The 26095-nt window shown below is 38.0% G+C and overlaps 1 protein-coding gene across 2 annotated transcripts; it reads left to right on the plus strand.

The window, feature by feature from the left end:
* The first annotated feature begins 8948 nt into the window (after positions 1–8948).
* Positions 8949–26077, plus strand: LOC143846165 (serine/threonine protein phosphatase 2A 55 kDa regulatory subunit B beta isoform-like). Of its 2 annotated transcripts, XM_077354582.1 has the most exons (14): positions 8949–9300; positions 10954–11057; positions 11157–11252; positions 11375–11494; positions 17668–17874; positions 18355–18446; positions 19606–19724; positions 20908–21031; positions 21259–21382; positions 24381–24449; positions 24569–24660; positions 24771–24848; positions 25303–25352; positions 25488–26077. In XM_077354582.1, exons 1-14 carry the CDS (start codon positions 9204–9206, stop codon positions 25607–25609), a joined length of 1494 nt encoding a protein of 497 aa, XP_077210697.1. In that variant the 5' UTR covers positions 8949–9203; the 3' UTR covers positions 25610–26077. The 2 variants fall into 2 exon arrangements, with proteins under 2 accessions (XP_077210697.1, XP_077210698.1); XM_077354583.1 differs by lacking the exons at positions 8949–9300; positions 10954–11057; positions 11157–11252; positions 11375–11494 and adding an exon at positions 12479–13109.
* The last annotated feature ends 18 nt before the right edge of the window (positions 26078–26095 follow it).

Below are 26095 nucleotides of genomic sequence, written 5' to 3' on the forward strand. Positions count from 1 at the left end.
GCTTATTAATAACTTTTATTTGTTTCTTAAGAATTTAATGAACATATCAATAATAACAAAGTGCAGGCACAAATCTGCGTAGATCGATCTTCATTATGGAGAGAGATCTGAAGCAAAAGAGAAGAGAACAAACCGACATTTGAAGCAGAGGAGTAAAGAACAAACCCTAATAATCATTTTCATTCTAAAACCTAAAAACAAAAAGAAAAATCACATATCGATCACAGCAACCGATCTGCAAGCTCTTCTATGGATCGACCTTTGACCGTCATGGCAGATCAATGCGAGAAATCTCAAATGAAACCGCTATATAAAACAAGAAAATAATCAAGTGAGAGATCAATACCTTTTGAAAACTTAGATTTCGAGTTCTTGAGTCTCTCTCTGGTTAGGGTTTCGCAAAGGCCCTCTCTCCGGAGTAAGGGTTTCACGGATAGGGGAGAGTTAGGGTTTCTTGTGCCCATCTCTTTTCCTATTAGGGTATCGCAACGTCTACGTAGGGGAGAATTGATTTTGAGAAAGAGATATCTAGATTAGGGAAATATTGTCATTACGGAAAATATTTAAGGTACTATTAAAAAAAGTTTCAAAATTTAGGAAATCTCCGCCTCCCAAAAGCACCCAATCGGTTTATAATCACCAATTTTGGTGATTAGCTATATGTATATTTCATTACAATCGGATAATTAGGTTGTTGTTTGTAAGCGGTTGTTATATGAGTTATCCAGAACTCTTTTAAGAATAATCGACTGTATAACTGATTAGTCTAGACAGTCGATTATATATAATCTCAAACGAACAGGGCCTAGGCGAGTTCCTTTTCGCTGTCATTGTCTTTTTGCAAAATTCCTTTTTTTTAAAAAAAAATTTCCCCTACGAAATCGAGTTTGCCGCTATTAATTTGAGTTAAATGCCCCTACAAATTAAATTTGCCGCCCACCATTAATTCGGATCCCCTAAAAAATCAATGCTTATTAATATGGTTCTACCTTCAAAATAGAAGTTGCCAAATTTTACCTACTAAATTAATGCTATAATTTATCTTTTTTTCCTTAGCTAACTTGATTTCTCACGGACATTGGATTCTCCCGTAACTAATTTGGATCCCCTACTAATCACATTTTGCTGCTAACTTCACTAATCTATTTAAAATTCAAACAGAAAGAAATCTGTCCATTTCCATTCTCTCTCCAAAGTCTCGCAAACTCTTTATAAAATCTTTCCAAATCCCCATAAATCTCTCTAAATGATTAATATACCACAGAACAAGGATCGCACATATAGCAAGCCTAAATTTCCTTCCATTATAGCATGCACGAATCTCTCTTTATTATACTTCATTAAAGCAAGCCTAAAACTCTTTATCAAAACCCATTTGATTAGAAAAACGAATCCGTGGTCTTGCTCCAGGAAATAGGTACAAGGCAACAAGCTATAACCCAAACAGATGCCATTTGCCTTGCACTTGTTGATTCCATGATGGCTGAAATGTAGAATTTTGGAGATTTTTGTCTTCACTCTAAGGCCTTTTCAATTGGCTATGAACAAACACCTTTTGTCCTGTACTTGCTGATTCCATGATGGCCGAAAGGTAGAATTTTGGGGATTTCTGTTTTTACTCAAAAGGCTTTTCAATTGATTGGCTATGCCGCTATGGCTAGGACACGTCGAAACAAGATGCCTCTGCTGGGGAGCAGTCTCGCACCGAGGATTGGTAAATGGGTGAATGGCTATATGTCGGTATATGTTCTTCCATTCTTTAATCTGGGATTGCACCACTTCAATGAATACTGGAGAGTTCAACTTTCTAGCTTCTTATTGGGGTATATAAATAGTAAAGGTCTGTTGTAATTTCTTATGAATTTGGGTTGTCTAGTTGTATGCTGTTAAATTTTGAGTTTACAGAAAAGGTTCCTTGGTATTCATAATCAATCAGTTCCATTAGCAGGAATTTGCCACGCCGTGTAAATGCCCATGTGTTCTTACTAGTAATATATACTAAGCATGTTTCTTTCCATTGTCATTCGCTCTCTTTCCATGAGTTTTTTTATTGGAAAATCTTTTCTTTTACACCTTGTGTTTTGTTTACATACGGTGGAGCCTAACACTCTAGATCCAAGCATAGCATGAGGGAGGGCCACTATTTTACACTTGCTCTGGAGGGCCCACTATTTTACACCTCACGCTATGATGGGGTGGGCCAAACATTTTATAACCATGCCTAGCATGGGTGGGGCCCACCATTCTCTATACATGTTTTGATATGGGGCCACCATCTCCACCCAAACCTATCTATGCATATGGCGGGTCCTACCATTTTACATCTCATGTTATTGATGGGATGGGGCCAATGTTATACCTCATGCTTTTTTATGAGATGGGGCCAATATTATACACCTCGTGCTTTTTTATGGGATGGGGCCTGCCACTTTATACCTCAAGTTTTTTAGGGTAGGGCCCACCATCTCTAGCAACCTATGCATAGAGTGGAGCCCACCATTTTACCCCTAATGTTATTGATGTTGTGGGGCCCACTATCTCCATCCAAACCGCATCATGGTGGGCCCGACCATTTCATATCTCATGTTTTGATGGCGCAGGCCATCATTTTACACCAATGCATAGCATGTGACCAGAATACTAGTTATACATTGTGGACCTCGATCCGAGATAGGCGGTGAGGGAACGAGTCCCCCACACCCTCTGGATCGTCCACGTGTGTGGAGAGCTCTACCAAGGAACTCTCAAAACAGATGCCACCCTCATAGCATAGCACGAGTGACGATATAAAAAGAAAGAGATATGTCTTGATCCGGAGCCAGGGCTCGAAACCGAGACATACCTAAAATAAACTCAGAGTCGTCATCCATGGATATGCCATGGAACCCTAAAATCAAATCCTCTGTGCAATGGATAACCAGAAATATATATGGGTTCGTGCCTGGTTACGAATGGAGAAGGTGTGAGAGCACCCCTAATTCGTCCGAGTGCAAGCACTTGGTCTCTTATGCCATTTATTATTAACTCCAAAGAAGTTTGGGTAAAATTCATATGAAATGGGAACAATCTTCAGGAGTCGTCTACCTAAGCATGCATTTCATAAGGATAAAATAATAAGCACACATAAAATAAAATGAAAGATGTGTCACCTAAGCATAGCTAGGTTATGAGTGACAAGCTTAATGGGTATCTAAGTTCTGATGTGCAAACACATGCAAGCTATAGCTAAAGGTATAGGATCAGTACAAGAAAGTAAAGACACATCAAAACAACAAATCCTAAGACTCTAAATGATTAGCCCGAGTCTTCAGATGATCTGGTATTCATCCAAAGAAGCCTATGTATCCCCGCCTCCACGAGAATCAAGGCAACATAGTTCTTCGCGCCTATTCTAAGCTAGGATGCCTAAGACACTTAGACCTCTATCCTAGACTCGATCTAAAAGACCGGTCTAGTTATTAAAGTTTATTGTACGATTATTTAAATCCCAGTGAATTGTGGATTTTAGGACACCCTATATGCCCTAACTAAATGCAGATTATCCATAAGCTAATGCAGGTGGTTCCTACAACCTATGTGTAACTAGGCTGTGTTTCCTAAGGAAAACAAAAGGTGGACTAGCGTATCCTACTCTAGTCATCACTCGGCGATGTAGATCGCCGACTGACCGGACGGAGGCGCTCCTATAACTCTATGACAGACCCCTAACTCTAAAACAAGCATACAATAATCAAACAACCTAATTCTAAACTCTCTATCTAGGACAAAGTCCTAACTCTAAAGGAAGAGCTTTTCGAAATCAAATGTTGTTTATTCAAAAAGATTTAAAACGCTATTTACAAAAGTTTGGCTGGACTTGGGATATAAATCCCAAGCTGCACTACGTACCTCGTGGAAGAGGATCAAGCCAACGTAGTTCGAAACGAACTCTCCTAATTACTACTTCTAAAACACTCAACACTTTAGGCTTTTTAAAGGTTTTTCAAATGTTTTTTATGTTTTAAATTTCTAATGTTTTTTAGTTTTAAAATATTCAATGTTTTTGGATTTTTAAACTTTTTCTAATGTTTTTGAGTTTCGAATTTCTGATGTTTTTGGATTTTAAAATATTCCAATGTTTTTTAATTTTAAAGATGTTTTAGATGTTTTTTTCTGAATTTTTAACTGTTTTTATCCTTTTGGTCAAAGACCTAAAGGAATACACAAATCAACATCCTAGGGCCCAACCCTAGGGCAAATAGGGGAAACCCCTAAACCAGGCAAACTAACGCCAAAGACGAGGGAATGATCTAAGATCACAAAAAGAAAAGCTCTAATGAGACTGTGTTAGTCTCTAACAAAGAAGAATAACGACAATACTAAGGAGAAACTCCTAACAGATAACACTAAAGAGGGGTGCAAATGAGTCGAGGACTCTTTAATAACACCACGAAAAGATGAATGAGTCAAAGACTCTCCGATAATACTGCTAAGCAAGATAACCGAGTCAAAGACTCCCTACTAAGGACAAATGAGTCAGAGACTCTCTAATAACCACCTAAAGACAATTGAGTCAAAGACTTTCTAACACTACCTGAAAGACGAGGGAGTCAACGACTCTCTAACAATGCTATCCAAAGGACGAGTGAGTCAACGACTCTCTAATAAAAACCACTAACGAAGACAAATGAGCCAAAGGCTCTCTAATACTACAACTCAAATGAGGAATGAGTCAAGGACTCTCTAAAGGGAGCTGCTCTAATATAAGGCTAGGTAAGCCTTCTAAAAAAAGAGAACCTCTAAATGAGACAAGGCTTGTCTCCAAATAGGGGCTCTACAAATGAGGCACTGTATCCCCCCTACAAGCTTACTCTCTATAAGACTAGGGGAAACTTTCTCAGATACAAAGCTCCAAACTACGAGGCTCGTCTCCAAGGGAGGATCGCCTTAAAGAGACAAAGCATGTCTCATACGGGGTGATTCACTAGGGAGACAACTTCTCCGAAGGGGGGATTAAACATTTAAAAGCTCCCAAAAGACTGTGCAAGTCCACTATATAAAAGAGGGGGACGCTACTTGGACTGAGCAAGTCCCCTAAAGATAGGCTTAGAACAATGGTCCCACCGTAAGGACCATTTGCGCTGCTCATTGGGTTTTCCCGCCCATGACTCACTGTGATTTGATGAAAAAGCCTAGCCATGATGCCGGCCGAGGCGGAGGTGGCTGCACTTTTCAGATTGCAAAGCCCCTGCCCCATAAGCATTCTCACGAAATAAAGAAACTTTGGAGGGAGCTCCAGAGCTGGGTTGTAAAGAGATGCGGCTGCGATATGCATTTCAGGTACACCCGAAATGCCCTTGGGGTTGACGAGATGAGCAGCTGCTCCAATGGACATCCATTTACAGGCATCAATGACAGCGGCGCTGGGATCATCTCTTCTTGATGATGGGACAGATGGCATAAGCTTGCTCATTAACACGGGGAGAGTAACTTGGACCTCCTGCCTGATAGTTAGAAACAAAATCCAATGAAGTAATGCCCACTCCATTAGGCAAGCCTTCAGTAACAACTGTACCCTCCATGCCCACACTGCCATTTCCAGACTGAGATGCATGATGCTTCGTATGTGATGCTACTACTCCTGACTGTTAAAGGGAATAGAGCACACGGGATTCTTGCTTCTTGAAACCATCTTTAGCAACATAGAAGTTGTCACTTCTGAACGCAAAACCATGCCGATGGGAACGCTACTAACAGGAGATGGATAACTTGTCTTAACTTCCTTTAAGACCATACTCCCTAACCTTCAGAGTATCAGCTTTCCTACTAGAAGTTGTCTCCACTATCTGAGTTTCGACACCCAGTTTCATATTATTAGGACCAACATATTGTACAGCCTTCCACTTCTACGAGAATAAGCTAAAAAAAAAAAAATCAAATCTGCAGGCGCTGATTCAGTCACTTTCATCAGACCTCAAAACTTAAGGTGGTTTCCGTAAACTCTGTTACATACAACAAACATTTCTACACAAATACCATTTGTAATAAACAAGAGATATGACCAAACCAGAAGCTGATTCACAAGGTTCAAATCACCGATCATGATCAGAGTATAGCAAAACATCATCAAATCTATGATAAAACTCAACTATGTATGATAAGATGACCAAAAATTCAGAACAGAACTCATATCCATGATAAGATGCTCATCGAGCCAAACTCAAATCCATGTCAAATGACTACCACCAGCTATGGATTCAAACAGAGTAACATGCAAGTATTGTTATTTTACAATTTAATGAGAAATGCCTTACCTTCTTTCTTACCTCTCGAAGAAACTTTGCACTCATTTGATTCTGCTTTTTATCGATCTAGCATTCTCGAAACTTGATTTTGCCTTTGAAAACGATATTCTTGAACTTGAAGCTTGAATTTGAGAAGGCAATGGTAGAATGAAAGCAAAAAATGATCAAATTTAAGATGGATATTTAAATCTAAGAGAGAAGAAGCCGAATCTCAGGTTTATAAGGGCTGGAATAATCAGATCTTGAAGTAGGAAATCCAGTCGGAGCTTGTGTTCTTGCGGAAAATGATCGGAATCCAATGAATTCCACCGGAGAAAATGGGTCTGGGTCAAAAGCAATGGGTTAGGGTTTGAGTTTACAAGGCCAAGAACATGGTAGAGATGAAGAGATTTGAGATGACAAAAATTGATTGAGGCAGAGAACATAGATGCCTAAATGATGGAGGCTCCGGTCGGAGTTCCGGCAAGTTCGCCGAAGAAGATGGCCGAAGGAAGAAATTTCCTCTCTCTCTCTCTCTCTGTCTCACTCTCTCCTGTTTCAGATTAGGGAAAACCTAATCGAAACAAATCCTTCAATTTCAGATCTTAGATCTTAGATCTGAGATTCCTCTTTATTTTCTATGAAAAATGAACCGTCTCCCTCTTTCAAATCTATGAAGATAGAGAAGATCAGATCCCGACAGATTTTGCCGATGGAGATAGAAATGGGGTACTCTCGCTGGAATTCTGCCCGGAGAAGAAATAAAAAATGGAGAGATGAGAGTTAGGGTTTCAAAGGAGGTTTGTAGATTACGAGATCTATATCAAACAAATGGAGACTAACCAAACTCCGATCAGATCTGAGCTCCGGCGAGCTTAGCTAGAGAAGATATATAAATCCCCCTTTTTCCGATCTCGATCTCTCCCTCTGTGAATTTTCTCGACGAAAATGAATCGTCCCTTTCTTTTGATTTTTTTTTTCGAGCTTATAAACAGTAAATGAGGCTATTGATATTAGCACTCCCCATTTTGATGGGCGCAAAAAATAATGATGGGCGCACGACTTTTGATAAGCGCGCGAATTAGCTGCGTAAAAAAACGAGCTAATTGAATCCCGCTTGTAAAAATAGTAGATTTGTATCATTTTCCTCCCGTGGACAGCCCTTGCTTTGACCAATTCAACCCCCTTATTGCATGTATTACACTACATAATCTATCCCCCTTATTTGCCCGGCAAATCATGACAGATCTTGACGAAATTTTGAGAGGATCCTAGTGAGATCCTAACCTAGCTTAGGATGCAATTTGAGATTTTAACTCACTGATTTGACGAGGTTTTGCCCAAGCAATGTGAACTTGTGTCCGGTCAAAATGGGGTGTCTACATACACTAACCACGCTTCTTTCCGTTGTAATTTGTTTTCTTTATGTAAAATTTTTTTATTAAAAAAACTTTCGCATTGAAAGATTTTAATGGATTTTTTCTATGGTAATTTTTTTATACATGATGTATAGCACGGGTGATGCCCATCATTTTACAACTCATGTTTTGATGAAATGATGTCCATCAGTTTACACCCTATATGCATAGTATGGGTGGGGCCACCATTTTCGATACAGCAGGACCCAACATCTTCACCCAAAAACCATGCACAGGGTGGGGCCATCATTTTATACCATATTTCAATAGATTGGTTCCACCAACCCCACTCAAACATATATACATCGGGTAGGTCCACCACTTTACCTCATCTACACCCAAGCCAAATGCACTATTTTACACCTCATGCTTTGATGGCGTGAGGCCCATTATTTCACACCCCTGCATAGTAGGAATCCACGTCTACTTGAAAACCGTCCTTTATTTGGATAGTAATAGAGATTGTTCGACGAGAGAGAGACATCTGCACGAATCCACGTGTGGCCCGAAAACTAAAAAATCGGATCCCTCAAAAGTGGCTCTTATCTTTAGGAAATTTGTATTATACCTCCTTTGAGGGAATTGCTAGGGACCATCGCAGAAGGCAGTTTGCGGATGTGCTATTGCATATAAGGGCACCCACCTCACACGAATTAAATGAATATGACAAAATCTAAGCCTATATGGTTGCTCTTACATGCAACAGCCCCTCGGAGACAAATGCCTTCTGTGATGGTCCCTAGCAAATCCCTTCCTTGGAAACCATTATAACAGAATAGGACAAACAAAATGACATAAGGTCAGTGATAAACCAACCCCGTACATCTTAAATCGATCCCATATGGTATAGGCAGATAGGCTAGGAACTACCATGTCTTGATAATTGCACAAAATTGATTTGTCTTTTTATTTTTAACTGGCCACTAAGAGCTTGTTGGGAAGAATAATGATAGAGGGAGAGAGAGAGAACCACCTAGGTGGGACCTTCAATGAGAGAGTGCCATGTGTTAAAAATATTTACTTTTTATGATTTTCCTAAACTTAAGGGAAATCTCAGGTCACTTGTGATGACGTGGCGTCAATCGATTTGTTCGGTCCCTTGACAGTTGTTTAATTGATAAAAGACAAGATGGATCAGTGTAAATATTAAAACATGGTAGTGCCAGCTGCCAAGTGCCGACATCAGTAACCAACATACACGTAGGGGCATTATAGTGATTAAGAAATAAAACCTTGCTTAACCCGTGAAATTAAAAACTGGATTAGGGCGAAATACTCTGTTTTTTTCGTTCCAGGCCGAAGGCCACGCGTCACATCTCTCTCTCTCTAGACTCTCTAGAGTAAGAAAACACCATTGTTCAAACCCTTTCTCTCTGTATTCTCATGGTGGAATCGAAGACCTTCATCTCAACGTATTTATCCACACATTCGAGCTCATTATCTTGCGATAATCTGTAAAATCATCCCATCGTTGATTCCGGATATTTTTTCCGGTTGATTTCGCCGGTGATTTGGCCGGAAAATGAGCTGCGAGGGAGAAGCGGGCCCGCCGCCGCATCTCGAATGGAAATTCTCTCAAGTTTTTGGCGATCGAACAGCTGGAGAGGAAGTTCAGGAAGGTGAGATTTTATTTTTCTCCTTTGCTTGATCCGTACTGTAGTTTTTCTGTTTTTGACTGAAATTAGGGTTTGGTAATGTATTCTATTTTGAATCTACTGATCTGTGTCTCGATCTCTGTGAATTGGATTCCAGTGGCTGATTCGTAAGAAAATGATATGACCTTTTGGTAGGAGCTTTTTGTTAACATGTGTGAGTAGAGAATGGTGTTTCAAAGTTCTGGTAGAGTTCAACATGAGTAGTTCTAGGGCTAGATAGTTGAAATTGAATATGGATTTAACGTTGTTTTAGTTAGGGTTTGGAGATTTCATTTGCACATACTTAAGAACATGAACAAGGTAACTAGAGTAACAGAGACGCCAAATCAGAGTGTGAGTCTCTAATCATTTATTCTTGTTATGTTCTGGTGAAAGAGGTCTCTAATCATTTATGGTTGCTGCAGTTCTACTCTATCTAAATTTCCAGCTAAATCGCTTAGGAAATTCTTTTTAACATACATATGCGAAGATGAAATTGCGGGGAAATTCTTTTTGTTTTTTTTTTCTTCATTAGCTTGGGACACACTCTAAGGTGTATGCACTGTTGCTATGTTAGAAGTAGACTTTTTCAGGTCCGCATACGAACTAAATGTTACTATGCGTCTAGATGATTGGGAGACTAGCAAGATACAATGTAACTGGGAATGCTTGAGGATGGACGTGGGACACGTCTGTAAAGGATTGATATTGAAAATAATTTGTGATTTTTCTTACTTTTTTTTATTGCTCTTGAAGCGTTTTGAAGTTTGAATCTGCTATGATGTAAGTCCGTCAATCATGTAATGAAGCATATGCAATTTGATGAGTCTCCTGAATATGTGACAATCGGTGAAAGCTTACTAGAGAAGGCTATGAATGCCATGCACTGGTTGAAGACTTATTTAGCGAATGATACGATGAGTCAGAGAGGCAGCAATTAATTGAGCAAATGACATGGACTGAAATTTCCATTTTGAGATGAGTGTTCATTGGTTAGAGGTATTTGGAGCAGTATACAGCTGTATGACTTTTTACCATATAAACCCCTGTACGTCTTTGAAATTTTCAGTGTCGGATTCTGCAGTATCATAGATCTCTCTCTCTCTCTGTCTCTCTCTCTCTCTCTGTCTCTCTCGATAAAATTTATTAAAACATTATGGTTATAGATCTCATCTCTCTCTCACACACACACACTCACACTCTCACTCTCTCTCTCTCTCTCTCTCTCTCTCTCTCTCTCTCTTAAATGTCATATCTTTTAAGTAAATGTCGTATCTTTTAAGTATTTATAAAAATATTATGGTTATAGATCTCTCTCTCTCTCTCTCTCTCTTCGATAAAATTTACCACTTGGTTGGTGAGCTGTTTTTGTTCATGTTGATGTTGTGTTCTTCATCCACATGATCTTATTCACATTTACTCCTCTGTAAGTTATCTGTGATCTCATGGCGCTGTTTCCACTTTTTTTTGCCCTTGAGTAATTACTAATTACTTGAGCTTTTAATAAAGTCTACACGTATGGAATTTAATCTTTATTGCATACGCTTGTGCCAGAAGGATGTTAGCAGTGTGTCATTTTTAAGTGTATAGGCAGGATTATTATGTGATTTCCTAATTTGTTTGTGGTCATTTTTGCAGTTGATATCATCTCAGCAATTGAGTTTGATAGAACTGGCGACCATCTTGCTACCGGAGACCGAGGAGGGCGTGTGGTTCTATTTGAAAGGACAGACACAAAGGAAGTATGTTCACCGACTGTTCATTTTCTTCTGTCATTGTTATCTTTGATTTAATGTGATGTAACGATTTTTTTTTTCACATCTTTTGAACCCAATGTGTAGCATGGCGATCGAAGAGATACAGAGAGGCTGGATTATCCAATTAGTAGGCATCCTGAATTTTGCTACAAAACTGAGTTTCAAAGTCATGAACCTGAGGTATCCTTCTTTGGTTGTTTCTTTTTGGAGCATCAATCTAGTCATGCTCTTGGTTGTGGGGATCTAGACCCTGTAGTGTTTTCCTGTTGTTTAATGTGGATGTCTCTGTTCCAATATTTCAGTTTGACTATCTCAAGAGCTTGGAAATAGAAGAGAAGATCAACAAAATAAGATGGTGTCAGACAGCGAATGGTGCCCTCTTTCTTCTCTCAACTAATGATAAAACAATTAAATTTTGGAAGGTAACAATACCACTTTCAAATTTTAGTTCCTTTCTTTAAAACATAATTTGTAACTATCATTTAATTTGATGTAACTGGAATATGACAATGATTTCTTCATTCTGTTTGGAACACGCAATTTTATGAGAAGCCGTTTCTGAAAAAATTGTTGCTCCTTTCTTGTAACTAGTGCAATTTAGTTTGTGGAGATAAGACTGCTTTTTATGAACATGATTTTCTTGGGGTTACTTTAGTTCTTCACATTGATAGTTCGATCTAAGGTCCCTGATATACATCCGTTTAGGAAAAATCTCAAACAATAGAACCTATTTTGGTTACAAGATGCTTCTAAACCAATTGAGTAAAGTTTCAGTTCCATCACCTTGCAAAAGACTAGATTCAGTGCTTCTCACTTTATTCTGATTAAATATTAGTTATGGTTAATCATTTAATGTTAGCAATCTGGATCTACTTCTTTCTTGTAGGGATTGATTGTTGTAAAAAATGGATGGTTTGTTTTTCTATTTTTTGCATTTAGTGTCTTACACTGTAGTTGTTAAATAGCACTGGCAACTCTAGGTAGCTAGCCCAAATGTTCACTGGCACAAGTGTTTAATTACCAAGATAGGAAAACTTTAGTTGCATCTATATGTTAATATGTAATTGTATGTAAAGACTGTTAGTTGATAACTTTATATTCATTATTAGTAGTACTAGTAATAAAATTGTATTTGTTTAATAGTCTAATGCACTTAGTATGTATTATAACTGCATTTGTATGTGCGCATAGTGCATACAGTTTTTTTTTTTTGAAAAGGTAAGTGTGCTGTGCATCTAGTTTGTAGTCATTTACCATCAAGGTTGCAATTATTTCAAAATTTCCAAGAATGGAGATGTTCTTAGTTTGACGGTTGATAAATCCAACTTAGTAATTTTTTCTTCAGATAAGGGCTAAATATACTATTCTTTGATCTCCCTTGCCCTCTCTAGCAGAGTTGGTGCAGCTCAGGTAGGAGGTACATCAACATGGAAGCTTTTCATGGCCATAATTCAAAATTTCCAAGAATGGATATGTTCTTACTTTGGAGGTTGATAGATCCAAACTTAGTAATTTTTCTTCAGATAAGGGTAATATACTATTTTTCCTTTCGGGAGCCGTTCTTATTGTTACTACTCTCATGTGGTGATGTAAACAACCAAACGAGAGGTATAAAATGGGTTTTGAGTTCAGAGTTAGTTCGGAGGATTAAAGAAACTGATTGAGGTAAACTTTAAGAGCGGAATGAAAAGTGGATCGGTGGGCTTGTGGTGGAAGATGGTCGATGGATTAAAGTTTTGGAGAAAAGATCGGAGAAAAGACAGAGAAAGGAAAAGAGAGAGAAGAGAAAGAAAGAGGAGAAGGGTGGCATCTATGTCCCTAGCCGTGGAGTTAGAAGGGGAAAAGAGAAGGGAAGAAAGAGGAAGTAAGCAGACAGAAAAGGGCCGGCGACTATGTGGTCTCGGCCCTTGGATGTGGGGGAGAAAAGAAGAGGAAGCAAAGAAAGAAAAGAGTTTATGGATAGAAAATCACATGGAGTCTCACCAGGGTTCTCCTAGACATTACGCATATGATATGGGGCATCACACTTCAAAAAAGGTATTACACCCAATCAACATAAGAAAACATTAATTTTCATTCATATTTATTTGTTTTAAGGGCCATTAGGCCATATTTATAGGCTATGCAAGCCATATGGAAATTGGAAAAAAACTCCTAATCCCTGTTGCAGAAACTACTAGTCTAATTAGGACTCTTATTAGACCAACTAATTGAAATAAAACTATTACATGGAATCACCATGCTACAAGTAAGTAAACTTGGACTCTTCAAATCCACAAAGACTCCTACTTCATTATACAAACTAATCCACTTCAAGTCCCGCAAATTAAAGACTCCCTTATGTTGCAATGCAGGCCCATTATGTAACAACTAAGTGATTAATTACAAAGGACTTAAATGCTCTTGTTGCTTGAGACCAACTGACATTGGTGGGAAAAGACTGTAGTACCCCTCCTTTAACTCAATGGACTTAAAAGTTAAAAGACACCGAATAAAGGACGGCCCAGTGCACAAGGCTCCCGCCATTGCAGGATCTGGGGAGGGCTAGATGTATGCAGCCTTACCCCTGCTTTGCAGAGAGGCTGTTTCCGTGACTCGAACCCGTGACCACCTAGTCACAATGGAGCAACCTTACCGTTTAAAACGGCACCTAATGCATCCTTAAAAATTAAAATATGGGCCTTATGATGGTTTCCATCATACTCCCCCTGCTTAAAAAGATTCGAACCCGTTGAATAATGATTGGCATGACGGGTGGGAGTTCTTCAACTAAAATCTTTGCACATGTCGCATGTAGTCATCCTTTTTAGCGTATTAAGTACTTCCAACATGCAAGTAGCTTTAGATAATTATTTTTTTGGTTTGAAGTAATGTGATCACCAAGCACTTTCGTTCGTTGCTTTAAGTCGAGTGATTATTGCGTTGCCAATCCTTTCATACAAGCTTGAATTTTGTTGACTAATGATAATTGCCTCTTGTATACTTGGTTGGCCAAGTACATTCGCCAAGTTTTTTTGTATCTTCAGGCAAGCAAATAATTTCACTGCACGAGCTTTGACTTTCTTGGCTTTCTCCTCTCGAATCATTGTAACTTGTAATATTTTACATTCATAAAAAATCTTTTTTATTTTTATTTTTGAAGTTCACATTCCTAAAAAGTCTTTGGAACAACCTTTCTAAAAATAGATCCCTCATGTCACTCCAACAAATGAAAGATGTTTTTCCAATTATGTGTCATTTATGCTTCAGTGTAAGCCATTACTCTAAGGCACGCCCGGCCAAAGTTATCTGATAATGCAAATCATTTGGTTATCTCTCGAATTATGCTGCCATAAATAAGACTCCAATGCTTCTACCCACTCAAGACATTCCCATTCAGTCAATAACTCCATAAACAGTTGCTATCGCTGTTTACCTTTTGAATAGAAGTCCAACGAAAGTGGTGACCTTATGAAGCTTAGAGTGGAAGGAAACCAAACGCTTTGGTAATTCAATAGTGCAGTTTAGAATCTTTGGGTCAATTGCTTATGTTCATTTTCCTTTGTTAAAGTATAAAGATAAATAACGCCTTTCTCCAATAGCTTAAGCGTTTGGAGAAGTTGGTTAGTTAACATGGTATCAGAGCCAAAGGTCTCGAGTTCAAACCTCCCGGATAGCAAAAATCCACATGCGACGGTCGGCCCAAAGTGGGACCACATGTGCCACGTGTTTGCCAAGTGGGCCACACGTGTGGGGGAGTGTTAAAGTATAAAGATAAATAACGCCTTTCTCCAATAGCTTAAGCGTTTGGAGAAGTTGGTTAGTTAACATCCTTAAAAAAAGAATGAAGTTTGATGATAAGAGTGAGACATGTATCTTTATTAGGTACAATAATGAAGGGAGTGAGATCAACTCAACTCAACTCAACTAACCTTTGTCCCAAACTACTTGGGGTCGGCTAATGAATCCTTTAGAAAATTTTCATGGAGAAGGTGAAAGGATCCACCCGGCTCGAATTGACTAAGTCTAATCCTGACACTAGTTGGGTTCGTCTACATGGATCATTTTCTTCCATTCTATCCTATCGAAAGTCATGTTCTTTGTTATGTTCCTAGCCCTCAAGTCTTTCCTCATTGTTTCTACCCAAGTTGTTTTCGGTCTGCCCCTACCTCTTTCTACTCCGTCAACTTGGCACGGGTCACTTCTTCTCACTGGAGCATCCAAAGGCCTACGTTGGATATGCCCAAACCATCTTTAGCGGTGCTCTCTCATCTTCTCCTCAATTGGTTCCACCCCACCTTCTTACGAATGTCTTCATTTTTAATTTGATCTAACCTTGTGTGGCCGCACATCCATTTAAGCATTCACATCTCCGCTACACTCATCTTATGCACATGCTACTTCTTGGTGGCCCAACATTCTAAGCCGTACAGCATGGCTAGCCTCACAGCTGTCTTATAAAACTTTCCTGCTCTTATTCTGTAGTTAACATCCTCTTCAATCTCTCCTTCCTTATGTAGGATTGAACCAAGATAGCGAAAGATATCCCTCTTAGGTACCTCCTATCCATTCATATTTACTAAAGTTGCACTCCATATACTCTATATCTTAGTCCTGCTCAGTCTAAAAAAAAAGAAAATTCAAGTTGTGATTTTCAATGAACAAGATGCTTGGGCTTGGCCTAAATATGGTCAACTGTTCCAATTAACATTGATGAAGAAAAACAGCTGTATTCGAAATTCTAAATTTCAAGTACCTATTCCTCAAGCTCAAGCCCGTCTCCATCATGCACAAGTTCTTCGTCTGTCTCTAAGTCCCAATCTTTAAGAATGGAAAGGTAAGTTCCCCCATAGAAATTGATGCTAATTTTCACCTTTTCTTGCTGCTATAGATCCAACGTCAGTTGAAGATTTTGGTATGTCTCTAATCCTCATAGTGTATTGATTACAATCCATAGGATCGAATCTTTCTATCATAATCCTGCTATTCCAAGTAGCCATTCGATCTTAGGCTCTGCTACCAAATTGATGTAAACAATCAAGAGAAAGGGTATCGAATGGGTTTTAAGTTCAGAGTTAAGTCAGTTAAATTATAGGAATAGGGAAGGATTAATGAAACTGATTGAGGTAAACTTTAGGAGAGGGAAAGTGGACCGTGGGCTTGTGGTGGAAGATGATTGATAGATTAAGGGGTTGCAGAGTAGATCAGAGAAAAGAAATGAATAGAGAGAGAGAGAGAGAGAGAGAGAGAGAGAGAGAGAGAGAGAGAGAGAGAGAGAGAGAGAGAGAGAGACAAGGGAGAGCTGATGCTCCGGGGGGGAGGGACATTTGGTGCGTTGTCTTCATGTCAATCACTGACGTGGATGCCCTTTCCCTAGTTATGCAATTTGTGAATTGTGAAAGAGTTTAGACCTAGATCCTTTTCAAAGAATTTCAAATGAGCACGGAGTTTAGATCCAGATCCTCTATTCAATAATGAGGCTGAGTATGTCCGTCATTGGCTTTTTTAAATTAGAAGGTCCCCATCAACATTTTCTGTGGTGCTTTTAGTTTTTCTGTTATTAATCATTTCATAATTCCATATATATTTTTCCATTGAAGTCCAATATTCAACAACTTCCCAATCCATGAAGCAATTCTGAAGCTAATGTAAAAGGCTGTTTTGTTAAAACTCAAAAGTCAGCTATTGCACTGGGTCTCTGATACTATAACAGCTTTTCTTAGTTTTATTTTTCACCATACAATTTGCAATTTATTTGGCAAAGAATTGACTTGATTTCAATTCTTTTGCTATTTAAAGAGGCCGAATCTCAAAATGTCAAGTATCTGTTTAAAATTTCACGAATTTATTTTAGAAATGGCATTGAGTGTGATTTATTCTGGTGGCTCAATGAAGGAATTTATTTTTGCCTGGCCCCTCTGTTGAATTTGTTCATCCATGATTCTAGTTGACGTGGCATCATCTACATTTTCGCTTTGCAATCTTCTTCATCCCCATGCAATCGCATATAGGAACATGCATCCTGTAAAATTTTCTTTTTGGGGCAATAACAGGCTTGGACTTATATATGAGAAGGCGTATGTTCTTATTGCTTCGTAAGTAACCATCATTTATGTTTTTATGCTTCAATTTTGTTAAAGTATAAAAGATTAAATAACGCCTGCCCCAACGGGTTAAGCTTTTGGAGTAAATGGTTTTTTCACGAGGTATCAGAGCAAAGGTCCTGGGTTCAAAACTCCTAGATATTAAAAATCCACATCTAATGGCCAACCAAAAGAGAGGCCACACAACCCTAAAAAGAGGGGCCACACGTGAGGGGGAGTGTTAAAGTATACTCAACTCAACTAAGCCTTTGTCCCAAACTAGTTGGGGTCGGCAGGGGGAGTGTAAAAGTATAAAAGATTAAATACACCTACTCCAATGGCTAAAGCTTCTGGAGTAAATGGTTATTTCACAAATTTCAAGAAGCTGTTATACTTATATGTGCTGTTATTGGAACCTTTCTGATTCAACCTGTCTTTGTACTAGTCCTTTCTCTTTTAGTGACCCCATTAATTACATGGCTAATTATCTAAGCATTATGTTTTTTGTTCTCTTTCTGTTTGATTACTGGCAGGTTCAAGAAAAGAAGGTGAAGAAAATCTGTGACATGAATGTGGACCCCTCACAAGTTGTAGGAAATGGTAGCATTGCAGGCCCAAGTATATCAACTAGTGCCAAAGTGCACCTACCAAATGGTGGATTTTCAGAAAGGCCATACAGTTGTCTTAGCAATGACGTTCTCTCCCCCCCTGGGGGAATCCCATCTCTACATTTACCTGTGGTAGTTATACTCAGTCCGACCAACTGATTTTGTTTATGCATAGTGGCGGTAGTTTTATCTAAAGAAGTTAGTGTAATAGTGTCAGCACCCATACATTATACCCCTTGTGATACATTCTAAATCAACTGGTAGAAATTGAATGTTTTTATCTGTTTGCAAGCTTGCATGAAGAACTGGTGATGTTCTTGATTATCATGATATAGAGTTTGCATTTGGTTTTCTGCCATAATTCAGAGAAATGATAGAATAAAGGTCGCCCTTGCAAAAATCAGCTTCAAGGGTGCCCCTATTGGTTAATTTCTGCAAAGTGTGGCGCTGAAAAAAGTGGAAACCATGTTGACTTAATAAGGGGGCGCCCTTGAAGCTGATTTTTGCAATGGCGCCCTTCATTCTATCACTCCTAGATAATTCAATAGCTTGTTGTGATTTGTTTTATCAGCAGCACTGTTCCTTACTTTATGTGTGGCTTTATATATTTAGGTGGCCAGCCAAGAGACAAGCCTTGTTGCTAGATGTCGAAGAATATATGCTCATGCTCATGACTATCACATAAATTCTATTTCAAATAACAGGTGCATTCAAATATTTTTCTCTATTTAGTTTATTTTTATTAAGGTTCATTATGTGTATTGAGTTTGGTTCCTTTACATATCATATTAGAGTTTACACTTTATGGCTATGCTCATTCATATATATTTTTTTAAACAGCAATTCATTACATGTTTATTTTATTTGTGCGATTCTGGTTCGATCTTTTGGCTAAATGTGTGAGAAATTGTTTGGAGATGTTATTTCTTCTCTTTCCTAATATTAACTTGAAAGTTTATATTAACTGTTTTCCTGTCACTCCTTTGTGTTGGATTTTAAATAGTTGCTTCTTCTTGGCTGACTATATTAGATTATCGCAACATGTGACCTCAAAGAGGCAATATATGTTCATATTTATTGTCTCTACAAGAAAGATATTTATGAAAATTGCAATGTTCTGTAATTTTTATTAAAACCATTCCATGTAATTCAACTTCCTCCATGTTTCTTAGCTGATCAAATTACATTACGTTCGCTGCTCTCTCCACCTTAGGTGAAAGTTATGATAATGACTCCTATACCCCCCTTTTTGAATGGATGCTGATTTCATTCAAAAGCAAAAGGGAAAACCAAGGTGGTCAACCCGGCAAAGGGCAAAAAGAGAAATGACACCTATACCCCTACTAACATAAAACATTATAAAATGACTATTTAACCTTCTACCTCCCAGATGGGATCCATGGCTTCATTGTAAGTCCAAACCAATGCTTGGGGCTGACTACTTTGACTTTGAGTGTTATAGAAATGACTATTTTACCCTTCTTGCGCCAACTACTGTAAACCTTCAATTGATCCCTATCAGCAGTCGTCATTCGTCAAAGACAACGGTTTTAAGTGGTATTTGTCATAGATTTTTAATTGCAGATTGGGCAGGTGTGCGTATCACCTCTTATAAGCCTGTCTTACTAAAGTTGTGGAAAGATGCACTTTCTAACAACCTACTAAATTAATAGATATTTAAAATGCCATAGTTTCATTACTTAACACTTTCTGAGTCGGGAAAAAATGAAATCCTGCATTGGTTTTCCCGTGTCATCTTGGTTATGGCTCACATGTGTCTTGTTTACTCTGTCTTGGATACTGTCATTGCTTTCTTGAAACTCAAAAATTGCTCATAGCTCCTTTTTTTTTTTAAATTCTCAGTGATGGCGAGACTTTTATATCGGCAGATGACCTTCGGATAAATCTTTGGAATTTGGAAATTAGCAACCAGAGTTTCAATATTGTTGACGTGAAGCCTGCAAACATGGAGGATCTAACTGGTATGAATTCAAAATATTCTGAATGATAGAAATTGCATGCATTTGGTAATTCTATGCACAGTGAGGTTTCAGGATTGACATGCCTGGAATTTCTCTTGGCCTCAAAACCAGCTATGAAGGTATAACGTTGGTACTGTTAAGTGTTAACAATTATTTTGTAATACACCATTACATGTTTCTATTGTGAAAAGTCTTTCTCTGGTTATATAATTCGTCCATAGTAAAAACGTGTGTTATATATGCAGTCATCGTGAAAGCGCGCCTGAAACATTTTGTGTAGATTTCTTCGAATATAATAACTGGTCCTTATTACTCATTGCCTTTGTTTGATCACATGTAACTTATATTTCATTATTCTATTTGTGAGGTTGTTAAAATGTATTTTTATGATAGGTCATGATTTGTTGGTAGCCGACCCCAACTAGTTTGGGACAAAGGCTTAGTTGAGTTGAGTTGAGTTGAGTTGAGTCCTGATTTGTTTGACATGTAGACTTGGCTTCTTTCTTCTTCATGCTTGGTTTTGCATGATACCTGGCCTGTATTTGATATTCTATTATCTTTTAATGAGTTAAGAGTAAGGTGTTTAAACCTTCTCTTATCATTTAAAAAAAAGAATGAAAGAGTTTGGTGCTTTTACAGTGGGTCCCAATTTGTTGGATTGGTGGGGACAATGGTTTCAAATTTCGACCGAAACCCGAAATTTCGGATTTCGGTCAATACCGAAACCGAAATGCACTGAAACCAAAATTCCCGAAATTTCGGAAATTTAGACCGAAATTTCATTAAAATATTAATTTTTATTATTTTACCGAATTTTGGCCGAAATTTCGGCCCACAGAAACGAAATTTCTTAACTTTTTACTGGATGTCGGCCGAAATTTCGGTTTCGGCCAAGGCCATAATTTGTACCGAAATCGAAATTTAAAACCATAGTGGGGACTTGTCTTCTTCATTCTTGATACTTGGTTTTGCATGACCTGAACTTTACTAGCTCTTGGATTTTGTATTTTAGGTTTTTTTTATGTGTACTCCATCCATGTGTTTATATGATCGTTGCACCTACAACTACGTACTTAACAAAATTGTGCTAAACTATGTAATTAACCTGAAATCTTATAATTTATGCTTGACTTTTGACGAATTTAATGCTCAATCTTATAAATCTTCTTTTTCTAACTTTCAGAGGTGATAACATCTGCTGAATTTCACCCTACCCATTGTAATATGTTAGCTTATAGTAGCTCGAAGGGCTCAATTCGGCTAGTTGACTTGCGGCAATCAGCATTATGTGATACTCATACCAAATTGTAAGTAGTCTGTTATCTTTTCTTTATTCTAGGCATTTAATTAAATCATATTGCAAAGCCAACAGGATATATTGTCTTAGGAATTGCATGAGTTAAGAACATGTTATTTAGGCAGTGGTTCTTAATATTGTTTATATGATATCTTCTTTTTTCATTTTTTGGAAGGCAGATATCTTACTTTCACATGCCTATTGAAGCACTATCTAATTATATTTGATCCCATACAGGTTCGAGGAGCCAGAGACACCTGGTTCAAGATCCTTTTTTACAGAGATTATTGCTTCAATATCAGACATTAAGTTCGGAAAAGATGGGAGGCATATTCTTAGCCGTGATTATATGACTCTTAAGGTCCTTTTTCCTCAAATGAATGTGTTTGTTATGTTTAGTTAATTCTCTTAACTTTTTGGAATTTCTCGAGTAATCATTTTAAAAAATGTGCTTCGTGGAAATGCATCATGGTAAATATACCATGTTCGATTTGAAAATTGCACAGTATTGCTGGTGTGTTTGTATTCCGACTGAAGCATACGAAACACTTCGTCGAATATTTTCTTGGATTTTCAGTTCTATTAGTGAGATTGATGGAAGAAGATTTTCAAAAGCACCACATTATCTGTAAATAGCACTTAACTAGTGTGTATGCGAATATTTTGCAAGAATTGTGATGCTGATGCTGGATCCAAAATGTCGACCTCAGGACTGATCTTAGTGGAGAGGTACAATTAACACCAAGTACCAAATTTAGTGGAATTCCCGGGATGTTAAAACTTAAAATCCCTTGAAGCGATCTGGGTTCAAGAGCTTGGGGGTCAATTTGTGTTGTGTATAAAAATATTGAGGGAATAATTAAATCTTTTTTAAAGGATATTTGGATGGATAACCTTCCGCTATTGCTTTGTTACTTAGGCTTGCCAATAATAAGATGGCCACGATTGTTGAATCCTCACAGTTGGTGGATTCTAAGTTGGAATGAGATTAGTCGTTTTGAAGACACTTCAAAGAAGTCTAGGATGTGCCAACAAGAAAAATTAAGGTCTATATCTCCCGTCATCCTTTGGATAGGGGATGTTCGTTGTGTGAGTTGAGTGGTTCCTTCTCTGCTTGCCTTTTTCTGTTGTCAACCCTCAGTCTATGATTGTATGCTATGAGTAATCGAGTCCCTCCTCTGGTTGCAGCCTAACTGGGCGGCAATTGTAACAGTATCAGTACTTGGTGATGTTTTGAGTAGAAAAGGTTCGAACTTGCTAATTTGTGTATCCTCTACATAGAAGTGGAAGAGACGATATATAGAATTAGAAGAGAAAAAATCCATTGTAAGCTGGCTTATGATGTATAGTTTTCTTTTCTTCAAAAGGTTTGGGAAGTTATGGTCGGTCCCAAGATCTTTGGAAGAAGTTGTGAAATTTGGCATGTTATTTCGCTTGGAGAGAAGGGCAAGATCCTTTGGGATGTGACCCCATTTTGTATCATGTGGTGTCTTTGAAATGAGTGTAATGCCAGGATATTCGATTGATAATAGATGTAGGTGTTTCCGTCGTTCCCAAGATCTTTGGAAGTTGTGGAAATTGGCATGTTATTTCGCTTGGAGAGAAGGGCAAGATCCTTTGGGATGTGACCCCATTTTCTATCATGTGGTGTCTTTGAAATGAGTGTCTGTTGGGCAAAAAAAAAGCCCATAATTCTGAACTGCAAAATTTACTCTACTAGACTACCACAACTGGCATGAAGGGCAAGATCCTTTGGGATGTGACCCCATTTTCTATCATGTGGTGTCTTTGAAATGAGTGTCTGTTGGGCCAAAAAAAAAGCCCATAATTCTGAACTGCAAAATTTACTCTACTAGACTACCACAACGGGCATGATCTCCATAATCAAAACGTGAGATCCACATGTAACAGTCATTACCCGCATTTTTGTGCATCACTTGCGTGAAATAACTGCAAGCTCATGTGTTTACATCAACCAGGCAATGGTTCGCGAAGTGTAACCAGGCTTTTCACCGACAATGGTTATTTGCTTCTTTCATTGGTTTTGTTTCTCAAATTTTTTGTATCCCTTGATGTGGAGACCATAGTAATTGTTGTTTTCTTCTTCTATATATTTCTATAACTTGGTTTATCCATTTATGAATAATTTGTTACTCCCTGTGAAATTTCATGTTCATCCATGTTCTTAAGACTTAAGAGCCCGAATGGGAACCTTGGTCGCAAGTTTGGGTTTCATTGGTATGTTTGTTAGTACCTTCACCATGCTATTTGGGTGCCTACTGAGTACTGAGCACTTTTCTGAAATTTCAAACAATTTTGTGGACTTCTCAGCAGCTTTACTGACATAAAACATGGAAGAATGCATGCATAATCACTAAACTTACCATTCAAAAAAATTCACTAAACTTACCATGCAGTGTCCTCTAGATGCTAAACGAATAGAAAACATTCGTAGCTAAATGCACGCACGCAATATACTGTATACATGCGTGTCACTGGTAACTCATACTACATTGTGTGTGCCAATTAACTGATCCATTTTAAGTTTAATTATTAAAATGAAGAAAAATAAATAAATTTCTAAGTGAAAGCTATCCAGCTGGTGGATATGCCATCTCAGTCTTTCATGAAAAAGAAGGGGTTAATTCATAAAAATCAATTTGTAGTTATTGATGTTGACAATCTTGATTCTGTCGTAATCGGAATTTGGGTATGGCTAGATTCTGGACAATGCTACTTTATCCACCGTGAAATGTATACTTTGTTTTGTATCAATTTATTTGCCTTTCTATTCATTGGCATATAAAAATGCTTTTTTCTCTTGAGCATGCAGCCTCACGCAATTGATAAAATCTATGACATTACCATCATTTGCCACCTACCCAAAAAAATGAGAGATGACACTCATGTGATGTATGTGGATTTGATATGCACACATGTACTTGAATTGCCCTTTAATGGAAACAATGTTTGCTTGTGCTTGATACTCTTCCTTACTCCTTAGTTCATCTGTTTTTCATTTTTTGAAGAATTAGCGTGTTGATGTCTTGTTTATTTACAGTTTTTGAGTCATCATTTCACTGAACCCTGCTGTCTGGTGTCTGGTGTCTGGATTTCATGATGAGGAATCTTTTTTAAAATGGTTTTTTTGAAATGGAAAAGCTTAAAAGTAATTAAAAGCTCAGAGGATGGTTATGCCTTTTATCAACTCGTAATTCAGAATGTTTTTTTTTTAAAAATGGTTTTTGCCGTGCATTTTTTTTTGGTGAAGCTGAAGGCTTAATCTAATATTGATCTGTGGTCTTTTATTAGTTCTGCCTTTTTCCTCATTTGCGTCTATTTCATATCTTCTTTATCAGCTATGGGATATAAACATGGATGCTGGTCCAGTTGCAACTTTCCAGGTTCATGAGTATTTAAGGCCAAGGGTGGGTTTTCCTCCTTTTATAGAAATTGTTTAATCAAAGCATTGGTGCATGCTATAAATGCAACTACCCAGTCCTAGTGCTAATTATTATATTTAGTTATTGACTGTGAACTTGTACAGCTGTGTGATTTATATGAAAATGACTCCATCTTTGACAAGTTTGAGTGTTGTCTGAGTGGAGATGGACTTCGGGTAGCAACCGGTTCCTACAGGTCTGCAATTTCCATTATAGTAGTGTTTCTGAGTTATTGTTGTTCCTGGAACTCTAGATTGTGACCCCTAACATCAATTTAGTTTTGCTAATATGTTTTTATGATCCCAGCAATTTGTTTCGCATGTTTGGTTGCGCTGCTGGAAGCAATGAGTCTACTACTTTGGAAGCCAGCAAAAACCCTATTAGGTATTACTGTAATGATAAAAATAATAATAAAAATGATGAGTCTGATAAGCAGACAATAACAGTTACAGTAACCACGGTAGCATGATCATGATGACAGCACAAAGGATTTCTGTGGAAATTTCGGAGATTTCAGTAATTTTGGTAAAAATCTTTAAATTTGGTGGTAAATTTTAAAATTTCGGTGAAATCTGACATTTCGGTGGAAATTTTGTAAATAGGGGTGAAAAACGAAATTTCAAAAATTCAGAATTTCGGCAAAATTTTGGGAAAATTTCGGTGAAATCCTGTATTTTTCTGATTCAATGTACTTTCTGTTCAGGTCCAAACCGACGCCGAAAAATTTCGGCCAAAGTTTAAAACTATGGATATTACTATTCATTTGGAAACATTTTGATTGCCTTTGCAGCCATTTTGTTTGTCTCTGATTGCATGTCTTGGTGTTAATTTCATTTAGGAGACATGTACAGACTCCATCAAGGCCTTCAAGATCTCTAAGCAGTCGAGGTCAGTATTGAATTATTCATGTCTAATCCTAGACCTGCATATTGTGTGAGATATAATATATTCTAACAGATTGGAAACTTCTTTATATGCCATATTTATGTCTGTAACATGCCACATGGGTGCATGAATCTACAGGTGCCGACACAAACGGAAATGTTTGTGATTTCACGACAAAGTTACTCCACCTAGCCTGGCACCCAACCGAGAATTCACTTGCCTGTGCTGCTGCAAACAGCCTGTACATGTATTATGCGTAGATTTCTTGGAAAAAAAAAATTCATTGTTTGGCTTTTTCATGGAACCAACAAAGCAGAGATTGCATTTCTCCGAGCCCCTGTATCCTTCAGTTTTAGAATGTCGTCTGAATCCACGAGGAAGTTGATGTATTTTGTTCCCGGGCAGGCAGCTTAGTTCCGATTCTTTGTAGAAAAGGTGCACTTTTTTTTTTTTCTGTTGGGTTTAGATCCACAAATGTGACTGTGGCTCTCCTACAACCAGAACAAAGGCTCTTCAATTCCGCTGCTAGGTTGAGGTCCATCCCAGGGCTCTATGAATCGACCGCTGGAAGGGCTGTTATGTGCACTAATGTCGTTATTGCCTGGTGAGTGTGGGGCTTTGTATTGATGTATTTGCTTTTGTAGTTGTAGGGAAAGTTTTTTATGATTGTTATTAACTCAAGTGTTAAACCCATCTACAAAAAAAGAAAGAAGGCTGGAATTGACACATTCTTTTTTTTTTCCCTC

Source organism: Tasmannia lanceolata, unplaced genomic scaffold (genome assembly GCF_043159265.1).
Source record: "Tasmannia lanceolata isolate RefF3 unplaced genomic scaffold, GAP_Taslan_0.1 ptg000015l, whole genome shotgun sequence".
Taxonomy (NCBI): domain Eukaryota; kingdom Viridiplantae; phylum Streptophyta; class Magnoliopsida; order Canellales; family Winteraceae; genus Tasmannia; species Tasmannia lanceolata.

Bases quoted from the DNA above. Each gene is read 5' to 3' on its own strand.
- LOC143846165 (XM_077354582.1), top strand. From the start codon at position 9,204: ATGAGCTGCGAGGGAGAAGCGGGCCCGCCGCCGCATCTCGAATGGAAA. The intron at 18,447-19,605 runs GTGCATTCAAAT...TTAAATTCTCAG, and splicing joins AATTCTATTTCAAATAACAG to TGATGGCGAGACTTTTATAT. The intron at 24,450-24,568 runs GTGGGTTTTCCT...GAACTTGTACAG, and splicing joins ATGAGTATTTAAGGCCAAGG to CTGTGTGATTTATATGAAAA.